This window comes from Oncorhynchus masou, chromosome 12 (genome assembly GCF_036934945.1).
Source record: "Oncorhynchus masou masou isolate Uvic2021 chromosome 12, UVic_Omas_1.1, whole genome shotgun sequence".
NCBI lineage: Eukaryota > Metazoa > Chordata > Actinopteri > Salmoniformes > Salmonidae > Oncorhynchus > Oncorhynchus masou.
This window is the reverse complement of record NC_088223.1, coordinates 22,393,651-22,408,296: the sequence shown is the minus strand read 5'-3', so window position 1 is coordinate 22,408,296 and position 14,646 is coordinate 22,393,651. Positions and strand designations below refer to the sequence as shown.

The following is a 14,646-nucleotide window of genomic DNA, read 5'->3' as shown; positions in this document are numbered from 1 at the left end:
GAATAATTGAGTAATCAAGATGAAAAACAGTGACACATTCAATAGCACCTTTCACACTTTTGCCTACATATAGCTGATCTAGGGTGGAATCATTAGTCCAACAGTTGCATATTAGAGTTTCTATTGGACAAATTCAGGTATGTTTAACCCTGTTTCATTCCGTTTGCTTCCGTTTAAGAAATGTTTTTCAACAGGATCACACGCAAACACAGTTCACTTTTCTAGCAGCCACATACAAACAGCATGATCACTTTGCTCCTTGTATATATCATTCCTTCTCGCATTTATCTATGCGCTCTCTTTCTCTTACCTTTTCCCTTCGATTGTGGACTTCACATCATCTGTCTGTGAACAGGTGAAAAAAACATATCATGACTGCTGACCACCCCCTGCATCGTTTTCACCTCATACTGTAGCTACTAGAACTAACGCGTTAGTAAACTCGATACAATCATGCAGTACAATGTACAATCAGAAAGTAGTTTAGCAGTTATACAGGTAGGCCCCGGTGGCAATAAATTAATAAACCCAAAAGCGTACCTTGACTTAGAAGAGTTAAAGTGTTGGATTGCCATAGCCAGCAAGATAACATAGCATCCCTCTCTGTTTGAGCCGGGTGTTTGAGTAGCTGAAAGTGAAAGTAAAAAAATATGCAAACACATATAGCTAGCTCGCTCTCTTTTGCTTCTCATTTATTTTGGAAGAAATTAATTTGTTCAAAACTCTTCAAGTATTGTCTGTCTCTCTCTCTTTGAGTCAACTACTCACCACATTTTATGCATTGCAGTGCTAGCTAGCTGTAGCTTATGCTTTCAGTACTAGATTCATTTTCTGATCTTTTGATTGGGTGGACAACATGTCAGTACATGGTGCAAGAGCCCTGATAGGTTGGAGGAAGTCCTCCGGAAGTGTGTAAGTCTTTGGAAGGGGGTGAGACCCAAGAGCCTGCTAGGTTTTGTGTTGAAGTCAATGTACCCAGAGGAGGACAGAAGCAAGCTGTCCTCCGGCTTCACCATGGTGCTGTTGAGGCTACTGTAGACCTTCATTGGAAAACTGTGTGTTTTAATCAATATTTGGTGACATTAATATATTTAGTATAGTTTTCACAATTTGTATTTTTATGAAATTCACAGAGGGGGATGGTCCTCCCCTATCTCCTCTGAAGAGCCTCCACTGCTGTATGCATATATTTGAGTTACAGTATATGCATGTTTCGACAGCAAGTCATTTTAGCCTGGTTGAATGGATTCAAACGCATGGTGAAATATACATTGTGTGATTCAATAATCCATGCTTTCTGGGAATGCTATAAAGTCCAAAAGTTATGGGCAGAGCTAGAAAGTTGGTTGTCAAAAGTATTACAATGTAAACTTACTTTTAATCCATCTGTCTCAATATTTCAAGACATGGCATATGTGGTTGTACTGACATACCCAATGTGCTTGACAATTATTTTCTCATCACTCATCTTGAAAAAATGTATATTAAAAGCTTGGAATTGAATTAATCCGCCATCATTAACACTATGGAAATATCTAATTATTTATTCTTTAAATATTGAAATATCGATATATATATATTTTATACTGTATATATAAAAAAGGAATAAACCTATCGATATATATATATATATATATATATATATATTATACTGTATATATAAAAAAGGAATAGTAACCTAAACCTATCGATATATATATATATATATATATATATATATATATATATATATATATATATATATATATATATATATATATATATATATATATATATATTATACTGTATATTTAAAAATGGAATATGACATGTGTCTGGTGTCCCTGGAATTCAGACAACAGCATTATATACGCAGGAGGTAGCCTACTGGTTAAACCGTTGAACTTGTAACCGAAAGGTTGCAAGATTGAATCCCTGAGCTGACAAGGTAAAAATCTGTCGTTCTGCCCCTGAACAAGGCAGTTAACCCACTGGTCCTAGGCTGTCATTGTAAATAAGAATTTGTTCTTAACTGACTTGCCTAGTTAAATAAAGGAAAATAAATAAATAAACACTACTGTAGCTTGACTATATTATGACATTCAGTTGCTCCTCTCCTTTGCAACTCTTTTTATGTACCAATGAGCATCTCTCAGTCAACTAACCTGTTATCTTATGTAACGTTTCTTCTTGTAGAATGTCAGTGTTCTGATTCAGTGGGTTCTGGATTCTAGGATTAATCTACCTGATGAAATAAAGGCAGATGAGTAAGATTATGGTCTTTATTTCATAAACTCACTATCTGACCAGTATGTTTTTAATATGCCTGTTTATTTCAGGAATCCACCTGCAGTTCCTCAACTTCTCGACGGAGGCCATCCATGACTACCTGGAGATTCGGAGTGGAACTCTGGAGACTGGCACGGTGATTGACAGGTTCAGTGGACCACAGGTCCCCAAGTCTCTGTTCAGCACCACCCACCAGACCAGCTTCTTCTTCCACAGCGACTACTCCCAGAACAAGCCGGGTTTCCGGATCACTTACCAGGGTGAGGATAGAGTTTGTTGTTTCAAAAAAATATATTATTAAGATATTTTATGATTTTATTGAACAGATAGATAGAGAGAATGACCATGGGGAAATATGGATAGAGGTTGTGTCAAAAGGCCGTAGGCCGGATTCGAACCAATGCCGACACCGTAGACTACAGAGGTAGATCAGTAGAATGTGTGGAAGAGGAGAAAACTCAAAGGGCTTGTGATTTCACTCAACTCAATTCAATGTCGTTGTATTTTTCATACTCTCGGGCTGGGCAGTCTCTCTTAGTATCCTCGATTTTGGCATGACACAGTTTTATCTATATATCAGTTTTCATGATTGTATAATTTTTTTATATGTATTTTCTGCCAATATCTATCTGAATTATCGACCACTTCCTGACTTCCAGCCTATCAGCTACAGAGCTGTCCCGACCCTCGTCCTTTTCGTAACGGCATCGTGATCGGCAGTGACTTCAGTGTAGGCTTCACTGTGTCCTTTGAGTGTCTGCCTGGCTACTCCCTCATCGGGGACGCTTCTCTCACATGTCTGCATGGAATCAGCCGCAACTGGAACCACCCGGTACCACGCTGTGAAGGTAACTATAGAACAAGGATAAATATGGTACCTACTAGCATATAAATCTAATAGATACGATCTCTATGGTAACAGATTGATACTGCACCTAGAGAGCGACTGTGGGCGTTGTGTTGGGGTAACATCACCTGACCTGGCTGTGTATCTCCTCTCATCTATAGCTCTGTGTGGGGGTAACATCACCTCCATGAATGGGACCATCTACTCCCCCGGCCACCCCGAGGAGTACCCCAACTTCCAGGACTGTGTGTGGAGCGTAAGGGTTCCCCCTGGGAATGGGATCTACATAAACTTTACTGTGCTCAGCACTGAACCCATATATGACTACATCACCGTGTGGTAAGAACCTACACTCATCCCTCTCTCAGCAACTAATGTGTTATATCATACTAAATATACATCCACTTCACTGTGCTCAGTACAGAACCCATCTATGACTACAGCAATGTGGGGAAAGAAGATATTCCCACTCACCTCTATCTCCGCAACTAAGTAGTGTTTTATGTTACATTATAATATATGTACTTGGTAAAGTCTTAACTACTGGCCTCTCTGCGTGATTAGATAACCCACTCACGTCACTTCCTGTCTGTAGTTAGCTCTTCATGCACCTTGTTATGGAAAAGGCTGGAAAGGGAAGACAGCTGTTCTTTTTCCTTTCCAATCACCTCTCACTAAGCAACAAAGTAGTGTTTTATTTTTCATTGCACAGCTGCCAACTCTCACACATTGACCGTGAGACACACACGTTTGACACTTTTCTCACGCTCACACTCCACCTCTCTTATATCTCACTTATTGAAAAGTACTGCTAATTAGTCCATTGTATAGTCAGTGCATTAACTTTTCAACTGTGCTCCAAGTTGTTTTGAAATCAGAGCATCTGCGTGTGCAATTTCACATCACGAGCAGAACCTCTATCATTATCCTGTCTTGCCACAGCACTGTGAACCGCGACACATTGAAGCATATGATTGGTCTAGTTAGGTGAGGGATCAAGGGGACTGGATGCAGAAACGCCCCAACAAGATTCGCGTGGAATGGAGAGAATAGAGAGAATGGAGAGAGAGAATGTTCTCCGCTGAGTTGATAAAACTGTAAAAAGAGCAGCATGGTAGTGCTGTTTTATGTACAATGTTGTCAACAAAATGAGGTTGCTGTTACTCTCGTCCCTATTGCAGAATGCAGCCTTTTGACAGCATGTACTAAAGTCGATTTAAACCACACTTGCATTAGTCCCCTCGTTTGGTGATTGGCATTTAGGCTGTGACAATGAAAAGAAAGCAGACAGGGCTACAGTATGTTTTAGCAGAGAAGTTGGGTAGGGGGACCTGATTTGTAACTATGAAAATAATTTTGCCAAACAAATTGTCACGTTCTGACCTTTCTTTTCCTTTGTTTTGTCTTCATTTAGTGTGGTCAGGGCGTGAGTTGGGGTGGGCAGTCCATGTTTTGTGTTTCTATGTTTTTCTATTACTGTGTTCGGCCTAGTATGGTTCTCAATCAGAGGCAGGTGTCGTTAGTTGTCTCTGATTGAGAATCATACTTAGGTAGCCTGGGTTTCACTGTTGGTTTGTGGGTGTGTGTTTCCGTGTGTGTGTTTGTCGCCACACGGTACTGTTTCGTTTTGGTTAATGTTCACATTTATTGTTTTGTGTCTCATAGTGTTCAGTGTTTTTTTATTAAATTCGTCATGATCACTTACCACGCCGCATCTTGGTCCGATCCTTACTCCTCTTCAGATGAAGAGGAGATCTGCCGTTACAGAAACATCCACCAACCAAGGACCAAGCTGCGTGGTAACAGGCAGCAGCAGCAGGAGAGGCAGCGATGTCAGGACTCCTGGACATGGGAGGACGTTTTGAACGGCAAGGGTTGCTACACATGGGAGGAGATCCTGGCTGGAAGGGATCGCCTCCCATGGGAACAGGTGGAGGCAGCTAGGAGAGCAGAGGCAGCCGGAGAGAGGAGCCAGCGATATGAGGGAACACGACTGGCAAGGAAGCCCGAGAGGCAGCCCCAAAAATGATTTGGGGGGAGGCACACAGGGGAGTGTGGCGAAGCCAGGTAGGAGACCTGCGTCCACTTCCTGTGCTTACCGGAGAGAGAGAGAGAGAGAGAGAGGGACCGGGTAGGCATCGTGTTATGAGGTGGAGCGCACAGCTTCCCCAGTGCGTGTGCATAGCCCGGTGCGGTACATTCCAGCTCCTCGTATCGGCCGGGCTAGAGTGGGCATCGAGCCAGGTGCCATGAAGCCGGCTCTACGCATCTGGTCTCCAGTGCGTCTCCTCGGGCCGGCGTACATGGCACCAGCCTTACGCATGGTGTCCCCGGTTCGCCAGCACAGCCCAGTGCGAGCTATTCCACCTCGCCGCACTGGCATGGCGACCGGGAGCATTCAACCAGGTAAGGTTGGACAGGCTCGGTGCTCAAGAGCTCCAGTGCGCCTGCACGGTATGGTCTATCCAGTGCTACCTCCACGCACCAGCCCTCCGGTGGCAGCCCCCCGCACCAGGCTGTCTCTCCGTCTTTTGCCTACAGGTGCTCCTGCCTGTCCAGCGCTGCAAGGGCCTTCCTCCTCTCCAAAGCCGCCAGAGTCTCCCGTCTGTCCTGAGCTGCTAGAGTCTCCCGTCTGTCCTGAGCTGCTAGAGTCTCCCGTCTGTCCTGAGTTGCTAGAGTCTCCCGTCTGTCCTGAGCTGCTAGAGTCTCCCGTCTGTCCTGAGCTGCTAGAGTCTCCCGTCTGTCCTGAGCTGCTAGAGTCTCCCGTCTGTCCTGAGCTGCTAGAGTCTCCCGTCTGTCCTGAGCTGCTAGAGTCTCCCGTCTGTCCTGAGCTGCTAGAGTCTCCCGTCTGTCCTGAGCTGCTAGAGTCTCCCGTCTGTCCTGAGCTGCTAGAGTCTCTTCCGTCTGTCCTGAGCTACTAGAGTCTCCCGTCTGTCCTGAGCTGCTAGTCTCTTCCATCTGTCCTGAGTTGCTAGAGTCTCTTCCGTCTGTCCTGAGTTGCTAGAGTCTCTTCCGTCTGTCCTGAGCTGCTAGAGTCTCTTCCGTCTGTCCTGAGCTACTAGAGTCTCCTCCGTCTGTCCTGAGCTACTAGAGTCTCCTCCGTCTGTCCTGAGCTGCTAGAGTCTCCTCCATCTGTCCTGAGCTGCTAGAGTCTCTTCCGTCTGTCCTGAGCTGCTAGAGTCTCTTCCGTCTGTCCTGAGCTGCTAGAGTCTCTTCCATCTGTCCTGAGCTGCTAGAGTCTCTTCTGTCTGTCCTGAGCTACTAGAGTCTCTTCCGTCTGTCCTGAGCTACTAGAGTCTCTTCCTTCTGTCCTGAGCTACTAGAGTCTCTTCCGTCTGTCCTGAGCTGCTAGAGTCTCTTCCGTCTGTCCTGAGCTGCTAGAGTCTCTTCCGTCTGTCCTGAGCTGCTAGAGTCTCCTCCGTCTGTCCTGAGCTGCTAGAGTCTCTTCCGTCTGTCCTGAGCTGCTAGAGTCACCTCCATCTGTCCTGAGCTGCTAGAGTCTCTTCCGTCTGTCCTGAGCTGCTAGAGTCTCTTCCGTCTGTCCTGAGCTGCTAGAGTCTCTTCCGTTTGTCCTGAGCTGCTAGAGTCTCTTCCGTCTGTCCTGAGCTACTAGAGTCTCTTCCGTCTGTCCTGAGCTGCTAGAGTCTCTTCCGTCTGTCCTGAGCTGCTAGAGTCTCTTCCGTCTGTCCTGAGCTACTAGAGTCTCTCCCGTCTGTCCTGAGCTGCTAGAGTCTCTTCCGTCTGTCCTGAGCCGCTAGAGTCTCCCGTCTGTCCTGAGCCGCTAGAGCTGCCAGTCTGTCCTGAGCCGTCAGAGCCGCCAGTCTGTCCTGAGCCGTCAGTCAGCCAGGAGCTGCCAGAGCCGTCAGTCAGCCAGGAGCTGCCAGAGCCGTCAGAGCCGCCAGTCTGTCCTGAGCCGTCAGACAGCCAGGAGCTGCCGGAGCCGTCAGTCAGCCAGGAGCTGCAGGAGCCGTCAGCCAGCCAGGAGCTGCCGGAGCCGTCAGCCAGCCAGGAGCGGCCGGAGCCGCCCTTCACTCCGGAGCTGCCGGAGTCACCCGCCTGTCCGGTGCCGCCGGAGTCTCCCGCCTGTCCGGCGCCGCCGGAGTCTACCATCCATTCGGGACCCATGGCGTGGGTCCCCAGTCCAAGATCGGCGGCGAGGGTCGCCGCTCTAAAGAGGCCACGGAGGCGGGCTTAGAGGCGCACCAAAACTATGGTGAATTGGGGTCCACGTCCCGTGCCAGAGCCGCCACCGCGGACAGACGCCGACCCAGACCCTCCCCTATAGGATCAGGTTTTGCGGCCAGAGTCCGCACCTTTGGGGGGAGGGGTAATGTCACGTTCTGACCTTTATTTTCCTTTGTTTTGTCTTTATTTAGTATGGTCAGGGTGTGAGTTGGGGTGGGCAGTCTATGTTTTGTTTTTCTATGTTTTTCTATTTCTGTGTTCGGCCTACTATGGTTCTCAATCAGAGGCATGTGTCGTTAGTTGTCTCTGATTGAGAATCATACTTAGGTAGCCTGGGTTTCACTGTTGGTTTGTGGGTGTTTGTAGGTTTCCATGTGTGTGTGTTTGTCGCCACACAGTACTGTTTCAGGTTTGGTTAATGTTCACATTTATTGTTTTGTGTCTCATAGTGTTTTTTTATTAAATTCGTCATGAACACTTACCACGCCGCATCTTGGTCCGATCCTTACTCCTCTTTAGACGAAGAGGAGATCTGCCGTTACACAGATGAACTCAGATGAACTCAAAAGCGTAAATTCGATTCTAGAGGGGGAGGCATTAATATTCTCTTCAGGAGCTTTTGTTATCTATTTACTTTATTTAGTTTGATAAGTTGAACAATTTTCATTCTTAACAATGGCCTAAAATATAGGGTAATTAGTGTGCTTGTCAGCAAGCATGGGGAATACACTGTCATTCTCCACACTTATTTTGTTATTCCACTTCTTCCCAATTTTTGCCAGTGTAATTGCATACACTTTAGTGTACAAAACATTATGAACACCTGCTCTTTCCATGACATAGACTAACCAGGTGAATCCAGATGAAGGTTATGATCCCTTACTGATGTCACTTGTTAAATCCACTTCAATCCGTGTAGATAAAGGGGAGGAGACAGGGTTCCTGCAGTCAAATGACCAAATCGCCCCTCTAGTAGCCTCATGGGAACGTTAATGTAAATTATAATTTCATATAAGTATAGAATTTTTTTATTAATCTAATAACATGCCGAAAGCCGGTGTTTCTATGTCAAACGGTTTTGTTATACTTCGGTCTTCTCTGATGTATATAAAGTGTAATGTTGGGATGCAAACTCAAAATGTAATACATTTCAACTCTATATCTGACATGGTACAGGTGCCTTCTTTTTTTAAGCCCATAACCATGTGTCTGAGGTGTATACATTTGTTTCAAAGTAGATTTGTTGAAGACTACCAAGAAACACTCTGTGTGACCCTGATTTAGCCCACTACAGTAAAATATTAAAGGATTTTTAAGCCTTGAGCTAATTGAGACATGGATTGTGCATGTGTGAATGCCCACCCCAAATCTCTAAGGTAGGGCGTGACAAAATCTTCAAGTGATATACTCCCCCTTTACAACCCTGGTTTCAATCAAATAAGACCTTTGTTTCAATACACATGAGGGGATAACAAGAAATGCTGTTGAACTATGTGATAGTCAATTAGCCTAGCCAATTATGTTAAAGCTCATCCTTGACCTTAGATGTTGGATGCTAAATTAGTGGGATTATTATTAAGATCTCTATTGTGATGGTAAAAATATTCCTATTTTTGTTGTTTATATACTTTAAAGTGTTTTAGTGATAATACAATTGTCGCATAAACCAACATTGTTTTTGGAGTTCCACGTTCCATAGTACTCTCCAACCACTTCTCCAACCCCCCCCCCCCCCCCCATTAAACAAACTGACCAATAGATGTCACACTCACAGTCCATCTATTTAAATGCATCGTCTTTGTTGAACGCAGACTTTGAATCTCTCCATGTGACCTGTGCACCAAGCAATACAGGTTCTTCAAGTATCCCCATAGATTCAGTCAAAGGCATCTTGATGTTTTAAATAGAGTGGCTTTCTGAGTAATCGTCTTCCCCAGCACTCTGACACCACTATTGTGGAGTTGGATGTAGAGAAAGAGAGAAAGGAAGGAAGGAAGGAAGGGGGATGGAATATTGGATGGAAGTCCCGAGATTCATTCTAATAATTGATGCACTCCATCCATGCGCACACAACTTCTAAGTCCCGCTTTGTTTTAAAACAATCCATGAGGGTACTTTAATTTAATAATGCTTTCAGCATAGCATACCCTCCACTCCACCCACAACTTTAAATAATTAACTTTCAGCATAGCATACCCTCCACTCCACCCACAACTTTAAATAATTAACTTTCAGCATAGCATACCCTCCACTCCACCCACACCTTTAAATAATTAACTTTCAGCATAGCATACCCTCCACTCCACCCACACCTTTAAATAATGACCTTTCAGCATAGCATACCCTCCACTCCACCCACACCTTTAAATATTGCACGTTCAGCATAGCATACCCTCCACCCCACCCACACCTTTAAATAGTGACCTTTCAGCATAGCATACCCTCCACTCCACCCACACCATTAAATAATGCATTTTCAGCATAGCATACATTCAGCATTAGCTAATGCCTCTGTCCCGAAGCAAGCACCAGCTAGCCTCGAGCTAGGCCCACTTACCAGCTAATTCTAGGGCTACAATACCTCCTTTGCTAATTGGCCTGGACCCTTTATTGACGACACGGAGCCCCGCCGATCCATCACGACTGGACTGCCGACGTGTCGCCCGATGTGGTCTCAACAGGCTATACTGTTACGATGTTGTCGAAGAACCATCTTTAGCCCCGGCCCGCCAGCTTTTCTGTACTCTGTGTACCCTGCTCACCCAGCATAGTAGTGAATACCGAACAGCACCCTGACTCACCTATTGCTGCTATTTTGACCCTATGATCATTCGGCTGCACAGCTGATGTCCCCCTGGACTGTTTCAATAACAAGGTACCTCATTTTGTTTACCTGCCGGCCCCAGCCTCGTACTCAGGTCCTGTGTGTACCTAACTGGCCCGCTCTACCCATTCATCACAATTTACCCGTTGTCTTAGCTCTCCTGATCAACACCTTGCCTCTCTCTAATGTCAATATGCCTTGTCTACTGCTGTCTTGGCTAGGTTTTATTGTTTTATTTCACTGTAGAGCCCTCAGTCCCGCTCAAATATCCTTAGATAGCTCTTTTTTTCCCACCAAACACACATGCGGAGACCTCACCTAGGTTAACTGATGCCTCCAAAGACGAAACCTCTCTCATCGTCACCCAACACAAAGGTTTACCTCCACTGTACTCACATTCTACCATACCCTCGTCTGTACATTATGCCTTGAATCTATTCCACCACGCCCTGAAATCTGCTCCTTTTATTCTCTGTCCCCAATGCACTAGACGACTAGTTTTTATAGCCTTTAGCCATACCCTTATTCTACTCCTCCTCTGTTCCTCTGGTGATGTGGGCGGCAGGGTAGCCTAGTGGTTAGAGCGTTGGACTAGTAAGGTTGCAAGTTCAAACCCCTGATCTGACAAGGTACAAATCTGTCGTTCTGCCCCTGAACAGGCAGTTAACCCACTGTTCCTAGGCCGTCATTGTAAATAAGAATTTGTTCTTAACTGACTTGCCTAGTAAAATAAAGGTTAAAAAATGTATAGGTTAACCCAGGCCCTGTAGCCCCTAGTTCCACTCCTATTCCCCAGGCACTATCATTTGTTGACTTCTATAACCATTTGGTTTCATGCATGTTAACATCAGAAGTCTCATCCCTAAGTTTTTCACTGCTTTAGCACACTCTGCCAACCCGGATGTCCTAGCCATTTCTGAATCCTGGCTTAGGAAGGCCACCAAAAATTATATTTCCATCCCCAACAACAACATCTTCCGACAAGATAGAATTGTCAAAGGGGGAGGAGTTGAAATCTCTTGCAGAGACAGCCTGCAGAGTTCTGTCATGCTATACAGGTCTGTGCCCAAACAGTTCGATCTTCTACTTTTAAAAATCTACCTGTCCAGAAATAAGTCTCTCACTGTTGTCGCTTGTTATAGACCCCCTCAGCCCCCAGCTGTGCCCTGGACACCATATGTGAATTAATCACCCCCCATTTATCTTCAGAGTTTGTACTGTTAGGCGACCTAAACTAGGATATGCTTAACACCCCGGCCGTCCTACAATCTAAGCTTGATGCCCTCAATCTCACACAAATTATCATGGAATCTACTAGGTACAACCCCAAATCCGTGAACACGGGCATCCTCATAGATATCATCCTGACCAACCTGCCCTCTAAATACACCTCTTCTGTCTTCAACCAGGATTTCAGCGATCACTGCCTCATTGCCTGCGTCCGTAATGGGTCTGTGGTTAAACGACAACCCCTCATCACTGTCAAACGCTCTTTAAAACACTTCAGCGAGCAGGCCTTTCTAATCGACCTGGCCAAGGTATCCTGGAAGGATATTGACCTCATTCCATCAGTAGAGAATGCCTGGTTATTCTTTATAAGTGCTTTCCTAACCATCTTAAAAAGCATGCCCCATTCAAAAAATGTAGAACGAAGAACAGATATAGCCCTTGGTTCACTCCAGACCTGACTTAACCCCTATTACTAGCCTGTTCAACATCGCTTTCGTATCGGCTGAGATCCCCAAAGATTGGAAAGCTGCCGCTTCAAAGTGGGAGACACTCCAGACCCAAACTGTTACAGACCTATAACTATCCTACCCTGCCTTTCCAAGGTCTTCGAAAGCCAAGTTAACAAACAGATCACCGACCATTTCGAATCCTACCATCTCCGCTATGCAATCTGGTTTCCGAGCTGGGCAAGTGTGCAACTCAGCCATGCTCAAGGTATTAAACGATATCATAACCGACATCGATAAAAGACAATACTGTGCAGCCGTATTCATCGACCTGGCCAAGGCTTTTGACTCTGTCAATCCTCGCATTCTTATCGACAGACTCAACAGCCTTGATTTCTCAAATGACTGCCTCGCCTGGTTCACCAACTACACTCAGACAAAGTTCAATGTGTCAAATCTGAGGGCCTGTTGTCTGGACCTCTGGCAGTCTCTATGAGGGTGCCACAGGATTAAAATCTTGGGCCGACTCTTTTCTCTGTATACATCAATGCTCTTGCAGCTGGTGATTCTCTGATCCACCTCTACGCAGACGACACCATTTTGTACACTTCTGGCCCTGTTAACAAACCTCCAGATGAGCTTCAATGCCATACAACACTCCTTCCGTGGCCTCCAACTGCTCTTAAATGCAAGTAAAACGAAATGCATGCACTTCAACCGATCATTGCCCGCACCTGCCCGTCCATCTAGCATCACTACTCTGGACGGTTATGACTTAGAATATGTGGACAACTACAAATACCTAGGTGGCTGGTTAGACTGTAAACTCTCCTTCCAGACTCACATTAAGCATCTCCAATCCAAAATGAAATCTAGAATCGGCTTCCTATTTCGCAACAAAGCCTCCTTCACTCATGCAGCCAAACATACCCTCGTAAAACAGACTATCCTACCGATCCTTGACCTTGATGTCATTTACTAAATAGCCTCCAACACTCTACTCAGCACATTGGATGCAGTCTATCACAGTGCCATCCGTTTTGTCACCCAAGCCCCATATACTACCCTCCACTGCGACCTGTATGCTCTCGTTGGCTGGCCCTCGCTTCATATTCGTCGCCAAACCCACAGGCTCCAGGTCATCTATAAGTCTTTGCTAGGTAAAGCCCCACCTTATCTCAGCTCACTGGTCACCATAGCAGCACCCACCCGTAGCATGCGCTCCAGCAGGTATATTTCACTGGTCACCCCCAAAGCCAACTCCTTTCCTTCCAGATCTCTGCTGCCAATGACTGGAATAAATTGCAAAAATCACTGAAGCTGGAGACTCATATCTCCCTCACTAACTTTAAGCACCAGCTGTCAGAGAAGCTAACAGATCATTGCACCTGAACATAGCCCATCTGTAAATAGCCCACCCAACTACCTCATCCCCATATTGTTGTTATTTAATTTTGCTCCTTTGCACCCCAGTATCTCTACTTGCACATTCCTCTTCTGCACATCTGTCACTTAAGTGTTTAATTGCTAAATTGTAATTATTTCACCACTATGGCCTATTTATTGCCTTACCACCCTAATCTCACATAGCTCTCTCTCACAAACACACACACGCTCTCTCACACACATGCTCTCTCACACACACACACGCTCTCTCATGCTCTCTCACACACACACACACGCTCTCTCACGCTCTCTCACACACACACGCTCTCTCATGCTCTCTCACACACACACACGCTCTCTCACACTCACACACACGCTCTCTCTCACATACACACACACACATGCTCTCTCTCACACACAGACACACACACTCTCTTTCTCACAAACACACACACAGACACGCTCTCTCTCACAAACACACACATACACACTCTCCTTCACTTTCTGTCACATACGGTACACGGACACACACACACTCACACACACTTTCTCTGTCACACACACAGACACTCACACATACACACATTCTAACACAAACGATCTCTCTCTCTCTCACACTCACTCTCAATTCAATTCAATTCAAGGGGCTTTATTGGCATGGGTAACATGTGTTAACATTGCCAAAGCAAGTAAGGTAGATAATATATAAAGTGAAATAAACAATAAAAATTAACAGTAGACATCACACATACAGAAGACTCTCTCTCACTCTCTTTCTTCTCTCTCTCTCTCTCTCTCTCTCTCTCTCTCTCTCTCTCTCTCCCCCTCTCTCACTCTCACACACTCTTTCTCTCACTCTCACACTCACTCTCTCACTCTCTCTCTCTCTCTCACTCTCGCACTCTCGCACTCTCTCTCTCACTCACTCACTCACTCACTCACTCACACCGTGCTCCCGGGAACAACTCCGGTGTCCGAAAATGAGTCAGACTAATAAGACAGCTCATTTGTTCATTTGGACCAGCCAAACCTAATTGTGCACAGAGTGGGCCCACTGATTACCAATACACAGAACCCGTCTCCTCTTCACACTCTTCTTTACCTTTTACTGGCTCCAGAATGTACTGCTCTCTGGCTGCCAGGATCACAGAGATGTAACCCTCCCGCTGCCCCTGTCTCTTAATTGGGTAGGTAGTTTGATATCTGGGTAGTTTGATACCTTTTTCAAGCACCCTCAATTTGTCAGGGCATGGACTCTACAAGATGTCGAAGACATTCCACAGGGATGCTGGCCCAATGTTTCCTACAGTTGTGTCAAGTTGGCTGGAAGTTCTTTGGGTGGTGGACCATTCTTGATACAGACGGGAAACTGTTGAGCGTGAAAAATCCAGCAGCTTTATAGTTCTTAACACAAACAGGTGCACCTGGTGCGCCTACCCCGTTCAAAGCCACCCTCTGAA

The 14,646-nt window shown here is 45.5% G+C and overlaps 1 protein-coding gene across 1 annotated transcript in view; it reads left to right on the top strand.

The window, feature by feature from the left end:
- LOC135549698 (CUB and sushi domain-containing protein 3-like) overlaps positions 1-14,646 on the top strand; it is a gene marked incomplete at its 5' end in the record, with an annotated part of 323,045 nt that overhangs the window by 175,513 nt on the left and 132,886 nt on the right. The window contains 3 exons of the mRNA XM_064979922.1: positions 2,319-2,528; positions 2,928-3,116; positions 3,277-3,454. Of these exons, the coding sequence (XP_064835994.1) occupies positions 2,319-2,528; positions 2,928-3,116; positions 3,277-3,454 (577 nt within the window). The remainder of the gene's footprint in view (positions 1-2,318; positions 2,529-2,927; positions 3,117-3,276; positions 3,455-14,646) is intronic.